This window comes from Cyanistes caeruleus, unplaced genomic scaffold (assembly GCF_971803275.1).
Source record: "Cyanistes caeruleus unplaced genomic scaffold, bCyaCae1.hap1.1 HAP1_SCAFFOLD_87, whole genome shotgun sequence".
Lineage (NCBI taxonomy): Eukaryota > Metazoa > Chordata > Aves > Passeriformes > Paridae > Cyanistes > Cyanistes caeruleus.
In genome coordinates, this window is record NW_028255892.1 from 1070899 (window position 1) to 1096853 (window position 25955).

The 25955-nt window shown below is 46.9% G+C and overlaps 2 protein-coding genes across 3 annotated transcripts in view; one reads left to right on the forward strand and one right to left on the reverse strand.

The window, feature by feature from the left end:
• The window catches only part of LOC111942164 (uncharacterized), a 360854-nt gene that overhangs the window by 213947 nt on the left and 120952 nt on the right, over nt 1–25955 (reverse strand). The gene's annotated exons all lie outside the window — the stretch shown is intronic.
• LOC147646690 (uncharacterized) lies at nt 1441–15025 on the forward strand. 2 transcript variants are annotated; one of them, XR_015281811.1, is made up of 14 exons: nt 1441–1870; nt 3535–3572; nt 4014–4145; nt 5628–5762; nt 6035–6376; nt 6823–6912; nt 7312–7486; nt 8967–9030; nt 9727–9775; nt 10154–10266; nt 10859–10976; nt 11400–12162; nt 13513–13650; nt 14759–15025. XR_015281811.1 is itself a non-coding variant. In XM_086873118.1 (12 exons), the coding sequence occupies exons 1-12, from the start codon at nt 1594–1596 to the stop codon at nt 11622–11624; spliced, it is 1758 nt and encodes a 585-aa protein (XP_086729244.1). In that variant the 5' UTR covers nt 1441–1593; the 3' UTR covers nt 11625–12665. The 2 variants fall into 2 exon arrangements, 1 of the variants encoding a protein (XP_086729244.1); XM_086873118.1 differs by lacking the exons at nt 13513–13650; nt 14759–15025 and having other exon boundaries at nt 11400–12665.

Genomic DNA, 25955 nt, shown 5'->3' on the forward strand with positions numbered 1-25955 from the left:
CCCCCTGGTTTCTGGCTCAGACCCAGCTCGCAGCTTGGACAAGGTCTGGGCTTTGTCCTCTTGAGCTTTGGGAGCCTCCCGGGAAGCACCAGCCCTCCCCAGCCCACCCTTGGTAGCACTTTTTCTATTCTCTCTGCTGTCGATTTTATCCCCAAAACTGCCGTGGGAATGTTGTATCCAAGCACATCCTCCAGCGCTGCACTTTCCTCCTGTGAATTCCCTGTGCAGGGAATGTGTCTGTGCTTTTCCCTGCTCTGTTCACTGACAAACAACCCTGAGCCTGTGGGACTGTCAGAGCTCCTTCATGCCATGAACTCAGGTTGTGTTTCTCATGGCATGTTCTGGAGGAGCTTTTCTTGGTGTGTCTTGTGCTGCTGGAAATGACACAAGAGCCAGGAGGGAACAGAAGCTGCTGCTGCCCGTTGGCTCAGGGCCAGGGAACCAAGTTGTGCTCCCGGGCAGTTGGGCCCTGCTGGAAGCAGAGCCGCGTTTCCCTTGAGCAGCTCAAGCTTGTGACAGCTCCAAACAGGAAACCTCCGCAGAAAACTCTTCCTCCAAACTCAGCTGCTTTCCCTCCTGCAGCTGTTTGGGAAAGAGCCTCAAAGCACAGACTCTGCTGGGAGCCATTGGTGCATTTCCTCCCTCCCGGCAGCAGCAGCTCCTGAGCCCTTCACGGGCTCCTGGCCCTTCCCAAACCCTTCAGCTCCCTTGGAACTCTCAGCACTCACTAACATGTGTATTTCTTTCATATTTAAACTGCATTTAAACTTCTCCTTTTCTCTCCTCTCTATCTTTTTTATCTCCTCTTTATTTCCTTTAATCCCGTCAGCACCAGTAGGATGGGGATGGAGTCTTGGGGTGGGTGTGGGATGAACTGAGGATCCAGCAGAGAAGGGCAAGGCAGAGGGGAGAGGACTCAGCCAACCCTTCTCCTGCTCTCTCCTCCCCCAGGCTCCAGCTAAAGCAAGTCAGACTGGAAAGGATCCCACAAATGCTGTGTTCTCCTCCCTCTGAGCTTGGCTGGGGATCCTCAGTTTCAGCCTGGTGCAGTGGCTGAGATTCACTAATTTGAGATTTTTGGCTAATGCACTAAATTGAAGAGGTTTATTATTACTTAATCACCTTTCACCTTTGCCAAGTTCTGCTGCACTGTGTCTGCTTTTCACTCAATACACTGCTAGCTCACCTACACACATGTGCTTCTTAGGATAATATTTAGATTCATAGCTTACTCTATAAAATCACACAATTACAGTTGAAATCTCTCCACCATCTCACTCAATGCAGTTTCTTACTTATTTCTGGCATATTCTTACTTGCAGCTATATGAACATAAGCTTATGAATTCTTGACTCAACGTCTGTGAACCTTTAGCATTGCATGAACCCAAGCTCCTTCCAAGGCTGGAAATCAAACCCTTCAGTATCTGTGGAAGTTTCTGTCATTTCCCACAGCCCACCAAAGGATTTGTGACACTTTGTGACAGAGGAGAACCTGCCAGGCAATTTCGTGTTTGCTGTAGGGAAGGTTGGGTTGCTCTGCATCAATTCCCAGAGCAGCGCAGAGCATTGGCTTTGTGATGTCAGGGCATGGATGCCACCTTGTCGTGGTGACATCCCAAGGTTGCCTTGGTGCACGGAAGGCCTCAGGGTCAGAGCAGCTCTTGGGCTTGCTCAGTGCAGGAGCATCCTCCTGCTTGAGGCGTTTGTCAGTGGGCAGCTGCACACTGACAGGAGCCCTGTTTGTTTTTGTTGTGGAGCAGAGTGTGCAAACTGGCACAGCAGTGCTACAGTGATGGAGCAGCTCGCTGTTGCCGTTTGCGCCATTTATGGCATTGGCTATGCCGGCTATTACCTCACCAACCTGGCACGTAAGTAGAGGTTTTCCCTAGCTGGAACCTGAGCTGGCTTTTGTAGGTCTCCCTGCTCTTTCTTAGTGACCGGGTTGCTATTGAAACACAAAGACCATGAGGATGCCCCTGGTTTGGTAAAGCTCCTGTCAACACCTTCAGCAAAACACGGGGTGTCTGTAGCCAGGGGGCTGCGGGCAGCATTTGCAGGGCTTCTGTTCCCTCCACGGGAGAGCCTGTGGCAGCAGAGTCTGTCATTTCCTCACTTTGCTGGCTCAATCTCTTGGGGTGACTTTACTTTTAAGATAGCTCTGAGAGCTGGGGAAGTTGAAACTGCTGGAGGCTGATGGGAGTTTTTTCTCCTGACTAATTCCTGGCCATGGGTGAGAATTGGCAGCGGTTTTAACTATTGAGAAGTGAGATCAACCTGTGAACACCACCTGAAGATGTGAGGCCGGGAATTTCTTGCTCTCTTTGGTTTCTGGCTTCTGACGAGGTCACAGGGCTCTGTCTCGGCCTCCTCCCCCCCTCCAGGCCGGACAAGGCTGCAGAGGGCGGGGTGGGGGGAGAAACGGAGCCGGCCAGCCTGACTTGGTTTGCAGTTTCTGCCACTGAACTGAAACCTGACACCATCAACATCTGCAGCTTTAGCAAGATTTTAACTCTTTTACTGCCTGCATGAGACTTGCAGATTAATCCTTTTTTTCCAGAGAGAGAGAGAGAGAGGGAGTGATCAATCATCAACCCATCAAAGAGAGTGAAGAAAAAAATTAACTTTAGAGGGGGAAGAGAAATAAGGAGATGCTTTAATAAGCTGAAATATTTTTCTGTTAAAGCTATGGGCATGGACAGTAGTGTTCTGAAAAAAACTCCTTTAATTCATGACAGAGTATATTGGGAGGAATGGAGTGTTTCCAAGTGTGGATTTTGAGCAAATGATGAAGTAGTTGTGACACTGAGAGATGCTGGAACAGAGGGGGAGAAGTAAAAGTTGAAGATTTGTGGCTTTTAAGAAGCAAAAAGAAAACTTCTGTTTCCAGGAGGGCTTACAAAAACAGATAAAGAGAACTTTTGCCTTTGAATAACTCATTCATAAAAATGACATCCCTAGACTCATGACCCATAACACACCTCAGAGTGATGGGAAATGGAAGGAGACAACTGATGGCAGATTTCTGGGCAGCTGGCATCAGAGAAATAGAAAGCTATGAAGAAAAATCGTTTTTGTGTGAAAAACTCCAAAGATAGCAGAAGAAGACTTCTGTTTCTCTACAAAGACTGATGAAAAGACTCCAGCAGGAATTGGGACTGTTGTAAATACCAAAGATCCAAAGTTTTTTGTCTCCATGTTGTCATGTAAACAAGGGAATGGTTGGGTAGTGGGGGAGAAAAGGGTTGTTCTGGAAGTTTTATTCTGGTTTCTTATTCTTGTAGTTTTTGTAAATAAACTGTCTTTATTCCATTTAAGTTTTAAGCCTGTTTTGCTCTTGTTCTAATCCATATCTCACAGCAAAAAATAAGTAAGTTTTCTAGTGATTTTTTCATTGCTGCTTTAAACCACACCAGTCAAGCAGGACACCTTTGAAAATGCAGACTAGGAGATCTTCTCAGATGCTGCTCTAAACAGGCCACGGTTCTCTCCAGTTTTCTCAAAGAATTTGGTTCCTTTTCCTTGCCCACTGCAGGTCATCTGAGCCGTGTGTTCAGAGGTGCCGATCCTGAGGTGAGTCAGAAAGGAACATTTGATGTTTCTGGAGTTTCAGAATTGTGCAGGGAACTGTGAGCTTGGCCTGTGGCAGTAGAGTGCAGAGGGCCAGCTGGGTGGGCTGAAAGAAGATCCATTTCCATGTTTACAACAGCAATAGCAAAGGCATTGTTGGCTATTTCCTAATTTTCCATTGCAGAGCTTTAAAAGAACTCAAAGCTCAGATTTGCAGAGAACGTTGATTGCTGATAGTAGCCAGGGTGAACTCTCTAATTCAGAGCTATTTGCAGCCTGGCTGAATTAACCCATTTTAATTTAGTTGGAGAGACTTAGAATCCCATTGCTATCAAAGCTGATGATTTGTGCTTGGTAGAGCTGGTTGTAGAAATCAAGCTGAATAGAAATAAGGTTCTAAATGATAGGGAGCTGTCTGTCCCTAACTCCACCATCTGTCCACAGAGCCCAGAAGCAAGAGCAGACTCTGCTGTGGCTCCCTCTGCTCCTGGAGAAGAGGCCAAAGAGGAGCAAAATGAGCAAAAGGAGCACGAGCCTCCAGCTGTGGTCACAGCCCAGCCTGACCATGCCCAGACAGTAAGTGCCAGTGCTGGGTGCTGCTGTCTTTAGTGCAAGGCAGAGCTGCAAGTTTCTGAGCAGCCAGCACTTGCTGTTGCTGGCTGAGGATGCTGAGTGCTGGAGTCCTGCCAGCACCCAGCCATTCCCCCATCCCGTGGCAGCTGGAAATTGGGCTTTGAGCCGTCGTGCTGAGGCCCCAAAGCGCTGCTGCCTGCGGGTGAGCAGCTGGCTGCTTGGCTCAGGGAAGCTCTGTCTCTTGGCTTCTGCCAAGCCATGGCCAAGGCCTCACACGGCATTTCTGGGGCTCAGAGGGCTTGCTTTGTTTGCTTTCCCTTTTTGGAAACCTCTGGATGACCTGGAGAACTGTTCTGCAGTTTTCTGGAGTAATTCTTCACTTCTGCAGAATCTTTTAGGCCACCTGTCTTTTGGCTTTTGATAAGCTGCAAGGAGATGATTGTGTTGTCCATGAAGCTGTGGCCGGCCATTCTTGTCCTGTGTGGCCAAAGAAACAAACTGTGTAGTTCTGAACCCTTCTTCTGAGGCAAAATCCACAAGTGGCAAGTTTCTCTTGATACGTTTTGTGGTGAAGTCTGCAGCTTTGGAAACTGCATTGGAGCCTAGTGTGGGGGCAAAGCTGCAAGTCCTTGAGTGCTGTCTTGTGTTGCTAAGAACCCCTTTAGAGTTGGTTGTTTTTTCTCCTCAGAGCTGTTTTCCTCCTCCTGCCTCTTCTGTCCTGACACTCCCTGTTTAACCTATAAATTTCTGCCTGTCCTACTGAGGTGGGACAATTCCATGGTTTAGGTGGTTTTTGGTGACTTTGGTCATACATGCATTACATGACCCATGGCTTCCTTCATTGGCATCTCTAGGGGTGTGTCAATTAATTTGTTGGTGGGGCCTTTTGAGGATCTCTGTCAGTGCCACTCAGAATTCTCAGCTGACAAAAGAGGGAGGAGAAACACCTTGGTCCTCTTCCATATCTTGAGGTGGCCATAGAGGCTCTCTGACCTGCAGCAGAGGATCCAATTGCACACATCCTTGTTCCCTGAATGAGCAGGATTTCTAACAAGAGTGTGGATGTCAGAAGGGCAGGAGTGGCAGGGCAGGCCTGAAAAGAACATGAACTCCAGCAGTGTCTCTCCCAAGTGCTGAGCTCACCCAGGAAGCCCCTGCAGAGCCAGGATGGAGCTGTGGGACAGGGCTGGCTGTCAGTCACTAGGGAGAGACAAGCAGGACACAGCAGAAGGGGAGGGAGGCCCTTGAGAAATGCCCCACATTTCCTGTCAGCTGCCCAAGAGTCTGTTGGAGATTCAGTGCCAGATGGGCCCTGATTGCACTGCCAGGGTCACTTTGGAACCTGTGCTTCCCCACGGGCAGAGAACAAGGCAGGAGAGCAGCAGCACAGAGCTTTGGGAACGTGGGAGCCCAACAGCCTTTGAGTCTTGGCCCACAAATGTTGGATGAGAAGCTGAAGCCCATCTTCTCTTGCTTTCTCTGCAGGTCCATCCAGAGAAAGAGCAGGAGCAGATTGTTTTATCAGGACGGCCGTGCCAGCCTGAGGGAGAGCTGTTCCCAGCCCAAGAGCAGGAAGAGCAGCTGGGGCAGCAGGTGGAAGAGCCACTAGAGAATGGCCAGGTAAGGCTGACTCAGCAGGGGACAGAGTGAAGGGCAGGAAGAGGGGCATAAAACGCAGCTCTTGGGACTGAGCAGGCCACGAGTGCCAGAGGCCCTGAAAGCAAAGAGCCTCTGCAGAGATCAGCAGCGGGACAGGAGGTTACAGTGGAAGCAGAGGTGGGTAGGGAAGCAGAAAGAAGTGACTGAATGAGTGTGATTTTGAGGCTGAAACTGAGGAAGAAGCTGAGCCTGAAGGCAGCTCCCAGGCACTTGCTCTCCATTTGTGTGTACAGAACATCGAGGCAGAGCCCCAGGCAGAGCTGCCCGAAGCTCCGAGGGCCATCATGGCAGTGAAGAGGAGGCCTGAGGAAGACAGAAGCATCAAAGAGGAGATGGATCTCCCCTGGCAGAGAGGAAATCAACAGAACCAGGTGAGTGAAAGTGTGGCCGACACTCCACTCATGGAAATTCCTCTCTGTCATTCTTCACAGGCCTCCGAGGAGGAGCTTCTGGCAGAGCTGCAGGAAACTGAGGCTAGGATCAGGGCAAGGGAGGAGAGGCTGGAGGAAGAAAGGAGAATCATCAAAGAGAAATTCCATCTCCTCGCTCAGCAGCAAGAGGCTCTAGAAAATCGAGTGAGTGAAAGAGCGATAGGCACAGCAGTCACTGCAGTCTGGTGCTTTCTGCCCTTCTTGCCTTTCCTCTGCAGAGCAGCAGGGGGCTGGGCTGATGCCTCTCAGTGCCATCCTGCTGTAGTGTCTATCCCAGCTGCTTGGAAGGACATTTCCTGCTGTGTTCAATCTCAGCTGCTGCCCTGGACAGTGGCACCAGTCATTTGCCCCTTTTGCCAGCACTCATCTCAAGGGATTCCTGCTGGCCTGCTCCTGCTCTCCTTGTTTCTTCAGGGCTTTTTGCAAGTGAACACAGTCCCCCGGACAGATTTGGAATACAAGCTACAAGCTGTCTGTATCCCTTGGTGAATCTGCTGCTGTCCTGCTCTTTCCCTTTGCTCACAGTCAATGAGCCTTGGCACACAGGGACAAGCTGTGGTCTCTGACTGCTTTGTTCTCTTTGACTTGAGGTGGACATGTTGGTATCTCACCTGGCAGCCTGCGAAGGCTTCCAGCAAATGCCGGCTGATGAAGAGCCCCAAGGTCGGCGGCAGGCACAGGTACTGTCCCAAGCACAAGTGCTGCAGGCTGAGCACCTTCTGAAGATGGTGCAGAAAAAGAGGACTGAGGGGGAGGAGCTCCAACATTAGAACAAGGAGCTGCAAATGTGTCTGCAGCCCTTGGAGGGGGAAAGGGATCCTTGGGAGGAAGTGCACTGGTCGTTGTTGCAGTCATCCTTCAGAAAATCCAGGAAAATGGAATATGAAACTGGCCATCAACTTCATTAAAACCAACCTTGGGTTTAGACCATTTGGTTCCAGAAGCGGGCATCCAAAAAATCCAGTTGATGAGCTTTGCATGTGGCTAACAGCAACTTCCTAAGGGCTTGCATTTGAAAAGGGAACTCGGGGTAATCTCTGCCAGCCAGCTTCCTGACACAAACTCCTTTCTTCTCTCAGATCTACACAGGCTCTTCCATTCAATCTGCTGCAGCAGCAGCAGCAGCAGCAGCATCTAAAGGAGCCTTTGTTGCCCAAGCTGAGCAGTGGAGCCGGGGCAGTTTGTCCATTTCCAGCAGTGACACATCTGCTGCTCAGCTCCAGGAGAGCCTGGGAGACTTCGTGGAGCAACTGAGTACGTCTGGTGTATTTCTTGTCTGAGGGACAGTGTATTGTGTGCACGTGCCAGCAGAGCTGTAGCAAATGATCCTCCTCACTTTGGTGTCCCAGAGACATTTAGGACTCCCCACAGGAACTGCTGTGCTCTGAGGCAGCGAGAGAGCGCTCTGGCTGCTCCTGCTGCCTCTGAGGGCAGCTTGGACTGGCTCGGCTTTGCCTGGCATTCCCTTGCCACTAAAGGCAGAAGCAGGAATTGTTCTTGGATCAGCAGGAGGCTGTGGCCCAGCAAATGATCTATGCAAGTTCTGTGTGCTAGTGGCCAAACTGAACAGAATATTTGATTCCTAGATTCTCCTTAGACTCCAGACTTCTCACCTGTCGTCAGAACCAAAAGACTTCAGAGATATTGATTGGTTTTGGGGTTTTGTCTTTTTGTTGTGGTTCCGTTTTTAGTTTTCAGTTTTTATCCTTTTTTGGTTTCAGATTTGGTGTTTTTTGGTAGAGTTTGTTTTTTCTCCATCCTGAAAGAGCTGTTCTTCCCCATGTGTCTTACTGGTGTCATTTTTAGGACTGTATTTATTGCCTCTACTACATCTACAAGGTTTTTATGAGAATGCTGTATTTTTGTCAGTGAGGACTCCTTTGAAAGAACATCAGGTGACAGCAGAAACAGAGAGCAAGAGATGTTTTCATTGGGCCCACACTGAAGAAACAGATATTTGTGCCACAATCTGTAATTAATATTCTAGTTTTATTTTTCTAAAGATGTGTCCAAGAGACACATCCACGTGGTGTGATCAGATAAAACTGCACTGCAGGCATTTCTCAGGAGCGAGCCTGCAGCCCCTGTGCTGTGTATTCCTCAGATCCATGGCACTTTTTCATCCCTGATTCCCAGCCATTCCCATGACTCTTAGAATCCTACCTATTGGCCCAAGCCCTGCTCAGATCAGTCTCTGGGAAAACACATCAGGCCCTTTGTGATTCTGCAGCACAACCCATTTAATCTGCTTCTTGCCCATGACAGCTGCCAGTGCTGTGCTCTCAGAAAAGACCTGGTGGGGCTGAGAAAAGATCCCAGCTGATTTGGTGTCTACCTTCACCTGCTGGGACACAAAAGGGCCTTGATCTGCACCTGGCTGTGTCTGATCTCCAAGGCAATGCTGTTGTGTCCTGAACGGGGGCCACAGCTTGTCAGGGGCTCAGGCTGGCTGTGTCTTCTTGCCATTGCTTGTCAGTGCTCATGCTTGGCCTTTGCCAGCCTTGTGCTGTGCCCTGCTGTGCTCTCTGCGCTTCATTTCCTTCCAAGGACTGGACAAAATCAGTCTCTCTGCTGCCCATTTGTACTGCACAACTGCCTGTCTTGTTGCTGCTGTGCTTGCTGCCCAGCTGACCACAGAGGGTTCAGAGCCCCAGACAGCGGGGCTGCCTTTGGCATCTCCTGCAAGTTGGGATCTCTGCCTGAAAGTGAGCATCTTGCATTTTGTTTCCCTCAGGGAGAATGGTGAACAAGGAAAATCCCATCACAAAATACATCGAACTGGAAAGTCTTGGCAGCGGGTGAGTCCAACCACAGTCACTTCTACACAGCCATGGGCCAGGTGTTTCCCTGGGGGAATATCCATCAAGTGGGAAGTCAGACAAGTTGTCCACATGTTTAGACAGCGGGCTTAGTCTGCCCCATCTCTCAGTACTGGCCAGAATTTGTCAAGTGTGCTCAGAAGGCATTGTCAAAGACATCTCCATGCTGCCAAGGTCTTGCCTGCAGCAAGGAACAGAACCTGGTAAATCTGCTTGTCTCTCAAGTGTGGGACAGCTCAGGATTCATTTCCTTCGCATTTTTGGATGTCTCCAAATCATCTGGCCACACTAATGAAAGGAGAAGAATCTTGCTTGCCTGAAAGCACAACCTACCCCCAATGAGAGCTGTCAGATAACAGTTCTCAGGAACATTTCTCTCCAAGAGTTTGCTAAAGGAAATACTCCATGCTCAGGATTAGAATTGCACAGTTTAGAAGCTGATAGCCGAGATGAAGGAATAAGCTGCCTTTTGGAGCTGAGGCAGTAAAGCCCAAGGCTTCAGGAACAGGCCCAGTGCCCAGGCACTTGAGGGGAAAATGCATCATCTGCCTTCTGGCACACCCCTCCTGCAACCTGCAGCTTTTAGGCATTTACAGCAGAGCTCTCCTGTCTGGACTGGCTTCCACTGCAAGATCTAAATGGCTTCTCCATTCTTGGCTGCTGTTTTGTTTCTAGGGGTTTTGGAGAGGTTTCCAGAGCACTTGACATTGCAACAGGAGGAGAGGTAAGTGTCAACAGCCCCTGCAGCCTCTGCTGCTCTCCAGGCCTTTCCCCACTGCTGACAGCTGTGGCTGGAGCTTTGAGGAGAGCTGTGCTGAAAAGGCACAAGAAGCACAGACTGGAGCCAGCCTGCAAATTGCACTTGGAACAGGCTTTGTGGACAAGGCAAATCGCCAGTGGCCACATGTCCTGTAACTGACCCCCAAGGGAGCAGAGAAATGGGCTGTTGCAATGTCACTCCCTAATTACTCCAGTGATGAGGTCTAATCACAAGGCACTTGGGCACAGCTTGGCTGTGCCATTCCAAAATCACTTGCTCCATGTGGGTTGTGGTCTCATGCTACCAATTTTCTCAAATTACTCCTTTTCAATGTCATTTGAGGTGGCCATCAAGAAAATAAATGTGCAAGGAGTGAGTAGGAAGATACTAACCATGAATGAAATCAGGATCATGGAGAGTAATAGGAGTCCCAGGATCGTGAATTACTTAGCCAGGTGAGTGGTCACGGTCCTATCCCTTGAATGTTTCTTTACATACTACAAGCATGAGAGCTTAAAAACCCACTTTGGTCAGTGGCAGGAAACAGAGTCGTTAATGATTATTTCTCTACTTATCTCCAATGGATGGGAAGAGACTGCATTTTGTCTGCATGAATCCACCCTGGCAAATGCAGACTGAACATTGTTCAAAAACCTGCATCAGCCCTATCTTAAGAATTCAATACCTTCTAAGTTCATTGCCTCCACAGTTCTTTGGGCTTGAGTTTTTCAAGTTTCTTAAATGCTGATGAACCATCCAAGAGAGGATTGCCCTTGCATTGTTGCCCCTCTTTTCCATTGCTGTGCATGCCAGGAAGACTAGGTGCTTATTTCCAGAAATGCCATGCGTGACAGGTTTTTTATCTGGGCTCTTCCTAAACTGCCTTTCTCCTTGAGACAGCACAGACTGCAAACACTGCACAGCCTAGAGGCAATGTCTATGCCTTTACTTCTGCCCTTGTCTCCAAGGGACCCAGAAACAAGACTCAAGCAAAAAACCAACCTAGCCGTGCATGTTCACCTGCATGGCCTTGTTTCCTTTTTTCAGCTACCTTGTGCATGAGGAACTCTGGCTGGTGATGGAGTACATGGACGGAGGCACTCTGAGAGATCTCATCGACGAGATTCAAATGTCTGAAGGAGAGATTGCAGCTGTCAGTCGGGAGGTCAGGGATCCCATCTGTGCTTCCAAGGCCTTGAGCTGCATTGTCTGGGAAACAGGGGCTCAGAATGGGAGTGATTTCATGGGCCAAACTTGGTTTCTGTGTTGCTGCTTGGCTATGGGCAAGCAAGAGCATCTCAAGGGAACTGTCTGTCAGTGCCCCTACACTCACTGGACTCACTTCCTGTACTCTTATCCCCTGCTCTTGTATTCTATCTCTGTCTCTTGCATTGGCATTTGCAGTTCTCCACTGAGAAAGGCGCTGCTCTGCTACTGTGGGAGCAGCAGGCTCTTGCTCTCAATGGCGCTGTGTTCTGCCATTCCTCCCCATTCCCCTGCAAAGGGAACCTTCCACAGCTGTTTCCTTGCTTGTGCGATGAACTCACAGCACTACTTTTTGCCCCCCTGGTTCTGTTTTCTCTCTCAGTGCCTGCAAGGACTGGATTTTCTTCACTCCAACCACGTGATCCATCGAGATGTCAAGAGCAACAACATCCTTCTCAGAACCGACGGCTCTGTCAAGCTGGGTCAGTGTATTCTTGCTCAGCTTCAGCCTTCCAGGAATGGGGGGTGTGGGGCTGCTTTCAGTGACTGCCAGCTCCCCAAAAATGCTGCTGCTGGCAGTGCAGGGGTCCCCCCTGCTGTGGGCTGAAGGCACAGTTGCAGGGTGCACACAGCTATGACAAGGAACCACAAGCAGCCAAGAGTGCTATTGCTCTGTGTGTGTGTCTGTGTGTGTTCCTTCCAGAGGGAGGGAGCTGCAATCTAAACCTTCAGGGGAACAAAAGGCACTGCTGGAGGAAGTGTAAAAAATGGGGGGATGTTTGAAGTAGCCAATTCATATTTCCTTGGCTAAAGCCTCAGGGAAAGAGAGCAGGGAGTGTTGTCCAGGAAATTCAACTGCACATTCTCAAACTTCCACTGGGGAATTCTCTGGCTTGGTTTCCTAATTGAGAGTATTAAAATTAAAAGAGTATTTTGCTTTCTCCTCAGCTGATTTTGGCCTTTCTGCTCAGCTCACCCCTGAGCAAAATCAGCGGTGCTCGGTGACCGGGACTCCTTGGTGGATGGCACCTGAAGTGGTGAAGCGTCAACCATATGGCCCCAAAGTGGACGTGTGGTCTTTTGGAATTGTGGCAATTGAAATGGCCGAACAAAAAACTCCTTATGACAGTTTCACTGCTCGATCGGTAAGGAGCAAATACTCTCTGATCCCGCTGTCTTTCTCACCTGTCCCGTGTTCTCTGCTCACTGCACAAAATCCCATGGCCATCTGCTGGAAGTACTTCCACCAAGGCCCCTTCTACAAATGGCCCTGCAGCACATCAGCATCTGCTGGAGCTTTGGTTGCAGCACTGGGGGAACTCAAGCCTTACCTCGCCCAAACCATCTCCATTCTCAGGCAGCATTTTGCTTTGCCTTAGAAGTTGTTCCAGCTCTTTTGGCTGTGTAGATGGCCCCAGGAATAGGAAACAAGCATCTCAGAGCTGCTGTTATCTTTCCAGAAATGAAGCAAAGAAACTCAAAGCAAACCAAGTTTCTAAAACAGTGCTTTTGAGAGAAGAAGTGCAGCCCCATTCTTCTCACAGGGAAACTTGCCTGAAACCTGGAGATGAGGCTGTAAAGCCAGAGTCTCTTCTGCTTCTTGTGCAGTGCTGCTGAGACACTCAGTGACCACCTTCTTTCCTAACCCAAGCCACTTTCTCCATATCACCAAGCTGGAGCCTGCTGACGGGGAGAGCCTGCCAAAACCTCCTGTTTGTTTCCTGGCACTTTCTGGGATGGGCACAGCGTTAATGCATTGACTTGAGAATCCAACGAGCACAGGGTTACCACAGGGATGACACTTCTGATTTCACCATGAATATTTTCCTTTTGCCACATAAAGGAACCTGAAACTTTCAGAGTGCTGAGAGACAGAGCTGCAGGTGGCTCCTGTGTGCCCAAACAGGCATTTTCAACCCAATACATTTGTGGAGGCATCTTAATGAGTCTGTGTTGAAAATGAGATTCCAAAGGATTGTTTCCTTCCCTGAGGAACACCTGCTGCATTTCCTTTCTTTTCTTCCAATTACCATCATTTTCAAGAGCAGTACAGAAAGCCTGATGAGTTTTGTTTTATGGCAGCTGTGCTTAAGGGACCAACAAGCACTGCAGAGATTCTTTTCATGTAAGAATCCTTGGAAATAGTAGAGTTAGTTAGAATAGCAAAATCCCTCTTCCAAAAAGGCTGCCAAGCTGCTGGGAATCCTCCGAGAAGGAAACACGTATTTGCTGATGTAGTTGCCACTAACTAGAGCAGGCAATGAAATCAGCTGCCAAGGCAAGATCTGCTGGATGTTGGCAGAGCTGTGGCTTTGGGGCTTGGGTTTTTTCATGATACAGGAAAGTCGTCATCCAAATGCTACAGGAAAGTCATCTCTGCCTCTCTGCCAGGGCAAAAACTGCCACTGCAGAGTGGAGCTGGAACAATGGGCTCTGGGAGAGCAGTTCCAGATGGGAAAGAAGCAGGTGGAGCCTTGTGTTTCCTTTTTCCCCAGGCTAAATTCCACATAGCCACAGAAGGGACCCCACAGCTGCGGCAGCCTGAGCAATTCTCGCCTTTGCTGCGTGACTTCCTGAGCTGCTGCCTGCAGAAAGGCGAGGCGCAGCGCTGGTCTGCCAAGGAGCTGCTGCAGGTAAAATGCCAAAAGGGCTGCAGGTGAAACAGGGATGGGCTCCTCCTCCACTGAAATCCAAGGCATCAGATGAGCCCCCATCCTCCTCCCTTCCAACCTTGGTGCTGTTCAGCTGACAGTGGGGAGCAATCCTAGACTGGGCTGGGCTGGCAGGGAGTGCTGGGTTTTAGCGCTGGCTAAAATCACCAGGGCACTTACTCATTTCTTGCTGGGAGCTCTGGATTCGGAGAAGGGCAAAACAGGCTTCAAACTTCAAAGGAATAACAAATTTTATTAGCAGGCCCACAAGAATAAGAAAGGTCTCACCTGTGCAGTGAAAGGGTTCAATCTCACCCAGGTCATGGCAGTCACGGTGTTGGATTTCAGGCTGTGCTGGGCCCCTCTCTCTGCCCGGGAGCCGCTGGGAGGGGAGGCTCGGCCTGGAGCCGTCGCTGCACGCCGGGGAGAGGGTTTAGTGTGGGCAAGATGTCAGCAGCCGTGGCCTGGCCCAGCCTGGGGCTGGGGTCCCGCAGCCTCCATCCCCCGCCCGGGAGCCGCTGGGCTCTGGCCCGGCCTCCCCCAGGAGCACAGGCCGTGGGCGAGCAGGGCCGGCCTCACCAGAGCTCCGTTACCTTCGGGCTCCGGAAGCAAAGAGGGCCAGTGCCCGGGCTGGTGGTTTTCAAAATGTGCATCATCACAGAGGCACATCTCATTTCTAAATGGTGCAAAATGTTGTCAGTTCTCAGAACTAGCCAGCCATTGGCCTGTCTCAGGCACAGAGGAAGCTCCCAGCAGCTTCTCTCAAAGAAATCACTTCCGTGCGGGGTTTCTTACTTCTTTCCCTAAATGTCAATTCATCTCAAACTAACACACAGGGACATGGAAAGGTCACCTAGTCTGTGTCCTGCAATGAGCAGGGACATCTTTCAAGAGATCAGGATACTCACACCTCAGATATTTCCAGGGGTGGGCCACCTACCAGCTCTTGGGGCAACCTGTGCCACACTTGCCCCATGCTCCTGACCTACTCTGACTCAATCCCCATTTAATTTCAAAAGTATTCCCCTGCCTTTGAAGCTCTTAGCTTGGAAAATCATGCTTTCTTGTTGTTTTATTTTCCTTTCTGCAGCATCAATTTATAACATCGGCCATGCCTGGGTCCAGCTTGGCACCTCTCATCGTTGCAGTGAAGAAGTGGAAGGAGGAGGCAGGAATGCAACAATCAATTTATAAACTGTCTTCTCCATGAAAAACTTAGAGTAGGATTATAGAGTAGGATTGCAGAGTAGGATTGTAGAATAGGATTATAGAGTAGGATTGTAGTGCAGGATGGTAATGTAGGTTTGTAGTGTAGGATTGTAGAGTAGGATTTTAAATAAAATTTCTAAAATCTCAACTCCTTTGGAACATTTCTCTCCTTCTGACCCTGTGAGAAAGCTCAACATTTCCTTCTGAACTGTCAGTTTTTTCTTAGAGGTGGAAAGTGACATTGATGGCTTCTTTGGTACAGTTTGTAAGGGGGGAAGGCTCCTCTTCATTCATCCTCTCCAGACCACACTGCCTTTGGAATATGGCCAACTGGCCAAGTTTTGCCCAGCTCTGGCATTTCTATTTGAGGCAGAAACAGCAATGGCATTTGCAGGAAAAACCAAAGGAGGAGCGGTGCAACGCAAACATCCTGTGCAGATGCAGGCTGTGCAGATGTGACTCGAGAGTATTTGGGTTCCTGCCACTTGGATTTGTATCCCTAAGAGAAATCTCTTTGGCTGGAGGACAGTCTGGCTGAAGAGAGAAAGCAGAAAGAGCAGTGAGGGTGCTGTGCAAGGTCTCCTGTGGTGCAGAGCTGTCAGCGCCTGTGAGGTGAGAGCGGGCCCGGCCTTGGCCAGGCTGGAGCCCCAGCAGAGCCCTGACAGAGCCCAGAGAAGCCTGAGCCTCGGCAGAGGCAGGCTGGAAGGAGGCCCTTGGAGCTGCAAGAGGCAGCAGCCTGGCCCTGGCTGCCTCTTGCTGGCACCAGGCAAATCCTCCGCTCTCAGAGCCAAGCTGGCAGCTGGCTGCTCCTGAGGGGAAGCGGCGCCGTGCTGGGCACAGCACACACTGGTGCCATGGGCTGTCTGGAGTCTGCACAGGACAAGAGAAAGGCAAAGAGCAGCCCAGGGCTGCTGCCCTGCCTGACCAGTGCTGCTCTTCTGCCGCCTGCCCTGGAACTCCTGGCAATGGTCAGCAGTGTGTGCAGCACTCTGGGCACAGGGGGAGGGAGCCGGGCTGCTCCGCAGGCTCCAGCACAGGGCAGTGTCCTTCAGGCACGGCATTTCTGCCAGGGGAACGAGGCCAGTGTGAGGCAGTGACAGCAAGTTGGGGCACATCTGCACGAGCCACTGCCTCACACAGCTCTGGGACCAAGCGCCTGCAATCCTGGAGCTCTGCACTGAGCCACAGCAAAGGTGTGAAATGCAGAGGGCTTTGCAGAAATATTCAGGGGCACCAGGCCAGCCTGCTTGGTGCTCTCTAGGGCACCGCAAGCACTGTGCAATGCACCTCGGAGCTGCTGGCAGAGAGGGACTATGGGCATGTGCCTGAGGCTTGTTCTTGAGTAGTGATTTGGGAGGGAGCAGAAGGGTCTCAGTAGGCAATTTGTGTTTTCTTCATGAATTGCTGAATGAAATACACAATGTGGCCTCACGCAGCAAGAGAACTTGCAGAACTTACTGACTGTAAGTTTGTGTTGAATTCCCAGAAAAGGAAAGTGTTGAAGTGTAACAAATAGGGCTTTTGAATTCAGGTAGCTCCTGAGCCTTCATCCAAAACAACCACCAGGAGGCTGACAACTATCTCGTGCAGAGCCCTGCTGGAAGGGCTTCCATAATCACAGAATTAGAAAATATGAAGCTTAGGAAAGTAGAATGTGCCCATCAAGTTAAAAAAGTTTAAAAGCTTGTCCTGTGCAAAGAATGGACAAGTGAGTTTGTGGTGGAGCTTTCCTCCTCACTCCTGGCATTGAATAAACAAATCCCTGCTCTGTAGGCCCTACACTATGGAGTACTGTTTTCTTGATTACGTTTTGCTCATCGTAATCACACTATGCTTTTCATTTTCTTCTTAGAACCTTCTAAGCATGAAGTGAGTAAGACAGTGAGTTGTGTATTGATAGGGCCAAAGAAATATTTCCAAATGCCATCCCGGGAAAGGAAAGGACGTGAAACAGCGCTGGGGAAGAGCGTCCCTCGCACAGCCCTCAGAGCTGCCACCATGCACGAGATGGCGGCCGGGGCTGAGGCTGTGCCACCATGCACGAGATGGCGGCCGGGGCTGAGGCTGTGCCACCGTGCACAAGATGGCGGCCGGGGCTGAGGCTGTGCCACCGTGCACAAGATGCCGGCCGGGGCTGAGGCTGTGCCACCATGCACAAGATGGCGGCTGGGGCTGAGGCTGTGCCACCATGCACAAGATGGCGGCCGGGGCTGAGGCTGTGCCACCATGCACAAGATGGCGGCCGGGGCTGAGGCTGTGCCACCGTGCACAAGATGCCGGCCGGGGCTGAGGCTGTGCCACCGTGCACAAGATGGCGGCCGGGGCTGAGGCTGTGCCTCTCAGAGCGCTCTGCAGCCTCTGCCAGCCCAGCCCCAGCCCCGGAGCAGCGCAGGGCGGGCAGAGCCCCCTTCCAGCCGTCTGCTTCAATGGGCATTGACAGACACCCGGGCCACGCACACAGGCTGACACCTTTGCTCTGTGCACACAAACACGTACCACACACTTGGGAACCTCGGCTGGCAGCATTTTCAGGTGAAAATACAAAGAAACTCCAGGGTTTGAAGGTTTTCAAATAGAATATTTCATTTGCCAATAAAAGGACCAAAAGCAGAAAGGGGCATCCCAGCCTGTTTCTTCCATGCAGGAATAGTGTCACAGTGACTGTGAGCTGATGAAGACGGAGATGGGATTTAATCCAAAGCAGATTGTGCAGTGGGTGCTCAGCTGTGATATGCATCCCTCACAGTACCTATTTATTTGGAACACTAGGAAGATTATGAGCCTGGGCAAGATATTAACCCTTTCAATACAGACATGAGACCTACAAACCTTGTTCATCTCTCCAGGGACAGAAAAGGACAGAGTAGCAACACACCAAAAAACAACATAAAAACATCAAAGTGAGTTAAAAAAAAAGTCAAATCTTAGATAGAAAAGAAATTAAAAACTGGCAATTTAAACAAAAATATTCTTATAGTAAAGCCATAGAAATAAACAATGATATACAAAATAACTCCTTTAATTAATGAAAAAAGTATAAAATAATATTCAAACTGTAAATCTAACCAAAAGCATCCATTAAAGAAACCAAACACATGTTAAAGTAACTGTTATCCCATAAAAGTTTGAACAGAAAAACAAATAAAAATAATAAAATGCCCTTTGCCCCCAGGGAGAGAAGAAAACTTCTGTTTCCAATGATGATCACAAAAACAAATGAAGAGAACCTTTGCCTTCAAACAACTCGTCCTTAAAATAACACCCCATGAATTCATAACCCATAGACACACCTCTAGGAGGGCTGTAAAAATGACAAAAAATGTCACGATAGCAAAACTTCTTCCCAGGCAACTAGGATCTGTAAAAATAAAAAACCACAAAAAACCCGTTTCTTGTAAAAATGTTTCCATGACATAACAAAATCTAATAAAAACTATTTTATAATTAATACTGTCTAAAAACCCCATGTTTTATCTCTACATTATCTGTTAAAACAAAACAAAACAAAAGTTATTCAGGGAGAGAAAAGGTTTCTGGAGGTTTTATTCTGGTTTCTCATTCTTGTAGTCCTGTTAATAAAGTTTCTTTATATGTTCTAAGTTTTAAGCCTGGTTTGCCCTTCTCCTAATCCATATCTCACAGTGAGAAATGAGTAAGTGCCCTGGAGATTTCAGCCAGTGCTAAACCCACCACATTATTTAGTGCATTAGCCAAAAAACTCAAATTAGAGAATCTAAGCCATCACTGCACCAGGCTGAAGCTGAGGATCCCCAGCCAAGCTCAGAGGGAGGAGAACACAGCATTTGTGGGATCCTTTCCAGTCTGACTTGCTTTAGCTGGAGCCTGGGGGAGGAGAGAGCAGGAGAAGGGTTGGCTGAGTCCTCTCCCCTCTGCCTTGCCCTTCTCTGCTGGATCCTCAGTTCATCCCACACCCACCCCAAGACTCCATCCCCATCCTACTGGTGCTGACGGGATTAAAGGAGATAAAGAGGAGATTAAAAAGATAGAGAGGAGAGAAATAGAGAAGTTTAAATGCAGTTTAAATATGAAAGAAATGCACATGTTAGTGAGTGCTGAGAGTTCCAAGGGAGCTGAAGGGTTTGGGAAGGGCCAGGAGCCCGTGAAGGGCTCAGGAGCTGCTGCTGCCGGGAGGGAGGAAATGCACCAATGGCTCCCAGCAGAGTCTGTGCTTTGAGGCTCTTTCCCAAACAGCTGCAGGAGGGAAAGCAGCTGAGTTTGGAGGAAGAGTTTTCTGCTGAGGTTTCCTGTTTGGAGCTGTCACAAGCTTGAGCTGCTCAAGGGAAACGCGGCTCTGCTTCCAGCAGGGCCCAACTGCCCGGGAGCACAACTTGGTTCCCTGGCCCTGAGCCAACGGGCAGCAGCAGCTTCTGTTCCCTCCTGGCTCTTGTGTCATTTCCAGCAGCACAAGACACACCAAGAAAAGCTCCTCCAGAACATGCCATGAGAAACACAACCTGATTTCATTGCATGAAGGAGCTCTGACTGTCCCACGGGCTCAGGTTTGTTTGTCAGTGAACAGAGCAGGGAAAAGCACAGCCACATTCCCTGCACAGGGAATTCACAGGAGGAAAGTGCAGGGCTGGAGGATGTGCTTGGATACAACGTTCCCACAGCAGTTTTGGGGATAAAATCGTCAGCAGAGAGAAAAAGAAAAGTCCTACCAAGGGTGGGCTGGGGAGGGCTGGTGCTTCCCGGGAGGCTCCCGAAGCTCAGCAGTGTGAAAGAGTGGCTAGCTAACAAAGGTCGTGTTCCCATGCAGCAATTAGCTGAGAAAGAATTAAACAACAGTGGAGTGTAGTTGGTATGAGATGTTGCAATATCAGAAAGACCTTAGTGATAACTGTGAACTGAGAACAGGACACTGTGATCAGAAGAATGTGGATTCAGCACAGATGAACGACCACAAGAATGTGGAACTAGGTGGAGTTGTCCTTAAACAAAATACCCAATAATGAGCTTGCTTTTGCACTATGTGTGAGCCTAATTATTGATGTTATATAGGGAGTTTGGAGTTGCCAATAAATGAGACTTGCTGATCATTCATATTGAGTGCTGCTTGTCTCCCGCCAAACTCATCAAATGGCGCCCGAACAAATGGGACCCTTGGGACCTTTGGGACCTTTGGGACATTAAAAAGCGAAGGCCATGGGAGTCGGCGACAGGGGACGGGTCCTCCGCAGCAAGGACGGCGAAAAGCAACGGTGCCGCACCCCAGGCGACCTCAGAGGAGAGTCCTGGCCGTAACGTGCTGCCAAACCTTGTAGGGCTGCAACAGCGCTGACGGTAAGATGGAAAGGCAAGCAGCACATGATTTATTTACCTGCTTTTTAGAAAAGCCACAGCTTAAGGGTTTTGATTTGTGCAAGGAGCTCCCTGGACTTCTTGCTTATGGGTATGCTCATTCCTTTACCTCCCACTGCTGGGCAAACACTCCTATCCGTGCTGCCCATGGAAAGAGGGAGGGAGAGTCAGAGAGAAGGAAATAATGAGAAAGAAATTCCACAGCAACGCTGAAACAACGAACAGAATCTGTTCAGTTACGGCAGGATGTGATATATCCTGAACTATTTGCTTCACTTTTGGAGTCACTCTTAACACTACAATCTTATTTAAGTTCCAACTTTGCTACCCTGGAGGAAAAGAATCCAAATTTAGATTGGTTTCCACCCGAACCAGGGGGACATGGGGGAGCACTGAGGTGTGCGCAGAGAGCAGGGGCACCCCCGGGGCAGAAGCAGTGCAGAAAAAGTTCCAAGGCCATGCTGAACAATTACAGAAACAGCTGAGCAGAAACAGGTGGCTCAGACAGCTTCAAAAAGAGACAAAATAGCCAAAAAATCACAAACTATATGGTATCTAATTCAAACTTCATCACTGTAATTCAAAGCTGATAAGCTGCAATGGTCACCGTTGTTACCACCTGGCCATGAGAGACTTTTCATGTAACATCGCCTGCTTTTGTGAAAATTGTGCCCCTTTTTTCCTCTCAGTGAACAAGAGAGATTGAGAGAAACAACTGTATGTGTTAAAGTTAACTTTGTGAGGTTTTTGGGGTTTTTTTCCTGCGAGAGTATGTGGAGAATGTGAAGAAAGATAACAGCAGCAGAGAGCAGCAGCAGGGCGGGCAGTCCACCCCCCCCCCTCTAAGAAAAAGCACCGGGATAGTACCCAGTTTGTTAAAAAGTCATGATTCATGGGTTTTTTGAATGTTTTTATATACCCTTTTAGAGTTAATTTTGTGTTTTAAGTAATTATGTAAGTAAGTATTAGTTGTAGTTTTTAGAGTTTTCCTGGAGAAGTTATTGTGATTCTTTGAAAGTTTAAATAGGTCCCTTTTCAAAAAAAAGGTGTTTAAGGTGAATATTAACAGAAGTTGCCTTGCAATAATTAGTTTTAAAACCTAAGGTTAAAATATGGTATGATTTACAGCTACTAAGAAAACCTTCCAATTGATGTTATCTAAAAATGAGATTTGTGGTTTAAAAAAATTAATTAGTTAAGAGAACTTTACTGTACAAGACAAAGTTAAGTTAAAGTATATATTACCCGTTTGCTTGTTTTTTCCACAATTTTAATAAGGTAATTTCAATGTGAGTCCTTTTGTTATATAAAACACATATAACTGCATATATACCAATTTGGATTTTGGATTTTAGTTTAAGAATTAGACTTAATGTTTCTGAAAAGTGCTACAAAAGCTGAATGGCAACTTGCCAAATCCTGTGTTGTTGTGGTTTTTCTCTAGAAAAACTGCACTTTAAAATCCTAACCAATTTAAACATATACTAGGCAAATTCCTCTTATGAATAAGTATTTTTAGTAACATTTGCAGTTATTGTGAGTTATTCTCAAGGCTAGATGACATAGAATTGTGGTGGATTTGTTACATTTTTATAATCTTTATAGTGAATCCATGTTACTGTTATATTGTGTTTAAAAGGTATATATCAAACTTTTAGTTGCCTCTTTGTAGTAACAGAATAAGATTGTTATGTTTTTATTTAATATAGATTAAGTGTTAATAGAATTAAGAGAAGTCAAGTTTTATTATGTTTAGGCTTGAATGTTTTTAAGTTAAGTTTTATAACTTAGATATTCTTTTAAGGTTAAGTTTTGTTATTTCCTTTTGTCATAATTAATTTTATTAATTTTAAATACTGTTTAATTTAAATTGTTTTATGTCTTATTGGAGACACTTGTCTAAACTGCAAAGTGTAGTTATTTTCCTAGAGAGATGAAGATAGCCACAACTGAAACAGCTGTGATAGAACACTGATGAACACCTGCTTGTGGATAGAACTGAATGCAGTCTGTGACACCCTTCACTTCACCAGGAGTTCTATTGGTTGTTGCAATCTCTGCAGTTTTTGTTTGTTATAGCTTTCTTATTTTTCAGTGTTTCCAGAATTTTAAGAAGATGTACCATTGCTGAGGATCAGCTGCCATGGGAGAGGCTTCAGATTAAACCAACTGCTTTGTGGTTTAATTGGTCTGGTACCTGAAGCTTCTGATTATTTGCTTTGTACAAATGCATTTTAACAGTTTGCTGTGCTGTAAGCATCTCCTAGCTGCTGCTATTGAGAACCTTGTTTTAGAAATGAGTTAAGAGGCATCTTTCCAGTTTAAAGCCAGGCCCTGGCCAAGCCTTGACTTTACCTGGACGGAAAGTTTGCCAGCAGATCCAGATGTTTTCTGTCCCAAATCAGTATTTGAGTCACTTTTTGACTCAGCAATTTGACCCTATTAATATGACAGCTGGATCAATTTTGAAGTGGGCTTGGAGAATCATTTCCGGAGGTGGTGATCCAATCCTTCACTGATGATTTTTTGTTTCTGTTTGTTTGCTAACTATGGGATGCTGGTGCAGTGTTTTAGTAATTAATAGTAGTTTTATATTACATATGTTATTAATAATGTTTATGATTTAATTGATTTTTAACTGCTATAGGTTCTTACTAATTGTATATATGGTTTTGTGTTAATGTTGATGTGTATAACAGAAGTACATCTCATTTTTATTTAAAAAAAAAAAAACAAACGGGGGAAATTGATGCCCTAATAGCATTTGATTAGTGTAATTCATTAACTTCAAAGGAAGAAGTGTCTGTGTTTTGTTGACAGGTTCAAAAAGGTCACCTGTCCATCTGACCAGACTGTGTGCCTCTGAACACACGAGATCCAGTGAACAGAGAAGTCACCACACAGCCTTGGTACTCCAGACATGGATCAGAAGTGGAGCTGTCAGGACACAGTTGTGTCTGAGCACTACACAGACAGTTGCCAACAGAAATTTTATGTTGTTATTATGATGTTGTGTCTCTACCAATTTTTCAGTTATCTTTTGTTTTAAGATTTAGAAGGATGTGAAGAACAACCTGAACATCAAAGCCCTCAGTCACCGATCAGCTGCCAGCTGACATCACGGGAGCAGTGAACGTTCCAAGACTGAATCGTGTTAAATCATGATCTGTTTGTGAAGGAAATTCTGTAGAAGATCTAAGAAAAGTGTAGAGACTCCATCTAACTGTATATAAAGCAAATTGTAGTTGTGTGTTTACCCTTTCAGCAAATTGCTTTCATGCTTAGACTACATATATACCAGAGCACATGTGATAAAAGTAGTTAGATAGTTTAAGATAAAGAGTTTAGCCTGTATAGCAGTAGTTATATTAGTATAAATTAGTATAAAGTATAAGCATTTCCCCCTTCAAGAGCTAGCATCTGTGAAAGTTCATTTAACGTTAAAGTTTAGCTGTGAGTTTGTAAGTATGGTGTCATTTACATGGAACAAACTGCTTATGGTAATTGTGTTGTGTATAGTCCTGACCAACTGTCTGCTAACTAACATCCAAAAGTGACAGAACATATGGGTCACTCTGGCACACTGAACTGGCCAAAGGTCAATGTGTCTGAGCCTAGCCACACCTGGAGATCCTTTTCACACCTGTCTCATAGGAGTCCCTGAATGGGATCCTCAAGCAGCATTTAAAGGTTTAATAAGTAATGAGACTCGACTGAATGGATTGGCAATGTTGCAGGAGCGCAATTGCACTGTTGGCTTCACATTAAGACAACTTGAAGCCTGCTGGCAAGCAAAAATTATCAAAGTTCTCAATGTTACCATGCAGCCCTCAGAAGAATTAGATTTGTTAGGTTCCACCAATACCTCAGGTGGATGGATAATGTTTGAACCCCCAACAAAATGTCATTCTAACAAAGTAATGCAGCACTGGGCTGCAGACAACCCTATAGCTGATCTCGTTACTCACACTGAGAGTAAAACCTTTATTAATGGTGCAATCTCACAGGACAATTACCAAAGTGATTACCTAGTTCCATATTCCTAATCTGTGGAGATAGAGCATGGAATTAGATTCCTGCTAATCCACATAGAAAACCCTGTTATTTTGGGAAACTTACTTTGTTTCCATCCAAGCTTACATCAATTGTAGAATGTAGCTGATAAAATAAAAAACATCAGTCAAAGTGAAGCCTGAATGAATTAAAGCTTAGCAACTCTAAAAAGGCTCGCTTGTTAGACTAATAAAAGATTGAATTTAATATCCACAATGTTAAGTGAACTTTCAGCCGATGTGAGTAGTGTATGTCATGCAGTATTATAAAATCGAGCTGCAATTGACTTTTTGCTCCTAGCACAAGGACATGGTTGTGAGGAGTTTGAAGGCATGTGCTGTCTGAATCTTACTGATCATTCAGTTTCCATCCATGGGCAACTGCAGCAGCTACAGGATGGGTTACATGCCCTGAAAGAAGATAGTGACCCCACTGGAAGTTGGTTCTCCAGCTGGGGCATCACTGGATGGTTGAGGTCTCTTGTGCTAGAAGGGGGACAGACATTACTTATAATGTTAATGGGGATGAAAGTCTAAGTTGTGTGTTATCTTGTCTTCATAAGAGTATAGAATGAGTCACATCCAAAGCCTGGTTTGTGCAAAAAGAGAAAGGGGGAATTGTTGCTATACCTTATATATTAGTAAAGGCCTGTCTGCACAAACCAGTCTTTGAAATAAGTCATGATATTAAAGGCTAAAGTCCTTGAAACCCTCCTGCAGAAGAGAGAGTAAAGCAAAACAATATCCTTGTGTGTAGGAGAAAAAATGCAAACCTGTGTGTGTTAGCCAATAGTAACTTGCTCTGCCCACGGACCCTGTAGAACCCTATAAAAGGTGTGCTAAAGATAGAAATAAACGGCGTTCACGTTTACTTCTGTGAAGAGCGGTGGGTTGCTGGCGTTCCTCCAATGAAGTTCTACAAATTAAACATAACAAATGTCATTGGGGTGCAGAGGCATTGGTGAAATTGATGAAACAAAAATTAATCTCGGTACGGATGCTAACAAGGGCAAAATCAGTAATGTCAAAATGTGAAATCTGCTTAAAAAACAACTCAGTGACTAGACACAGGCATAGCTAGGGAAGATTAGGATAGGAACAGAATCAGGGTGACACTTGGCAAGAAGCCTCTAGTAGAGTGAAATTTGGGTGGGCCCTAGAGTCTTTGCTTGGTCCTATAGCAAACTATCAGAAGAGAGAAATGTACAAACTTACAGGTCGGGTAGATAAATTAGCAAGAGTGACCTGAGAAAGATTTAAAGAACTAAATGTACAATTACAATTTACTACTCCTGAAAGAGCATGGAGTGTGTGAGTTTTTTAAAGGGATGGATTGATCATTGCTGCATCCACACCGCAAATGTAACTGCACATGTAGAATATGACATCAATCAATTGCAACAAATAGAGCACGAAGCACAGGAAGAGCAAAAGGATTTGTCTACAAGTTGGTTAGGCAAAATCTTCAAAGGGTTAGGGTGGCATATGAGTTCATGGATTAAATCTATCATTGAGAGTGTGATCATCTTACTAACTGTATTCTTAGCAATTTGGTTAATTTACAGCATCTTCAAGGGAGAAATACGGAAAAAAATGTCCTGGAACCAAAAAATAATAAAGGCACTGATGTGAGATCCACACCCACCATCTTCTGGTTCTCCAGTTCGTGACAACATCCAGGACAACGCTTACATCAATAAAGGA

Bases quoted from the DNA above. Each gene is read 5' to 3' on its own strand.
- LOC147646690 (XM_086873118.1), top strand. From the start codon at position 1,594: ATGCCACCTTGTCGTGGTGACATCCCAAGGTTGCCTTGGTGCACGGAA. The intron at 3,573-4,013 runs GTGAGTCAGAAA...ATCTGTCCACAG, and splicing joins TCAGAGGTGCCGATCCTGAG to AGCCCAGAAGCAAGAGCAGA. The intron at 10,977-11,399 runs GTCAGGGATCCC...TTTCTCTCTCAG, and splicing joins TTGCAGCTGTCAGTCGGGAG to TGCCTGCAAGGACTGGATTT.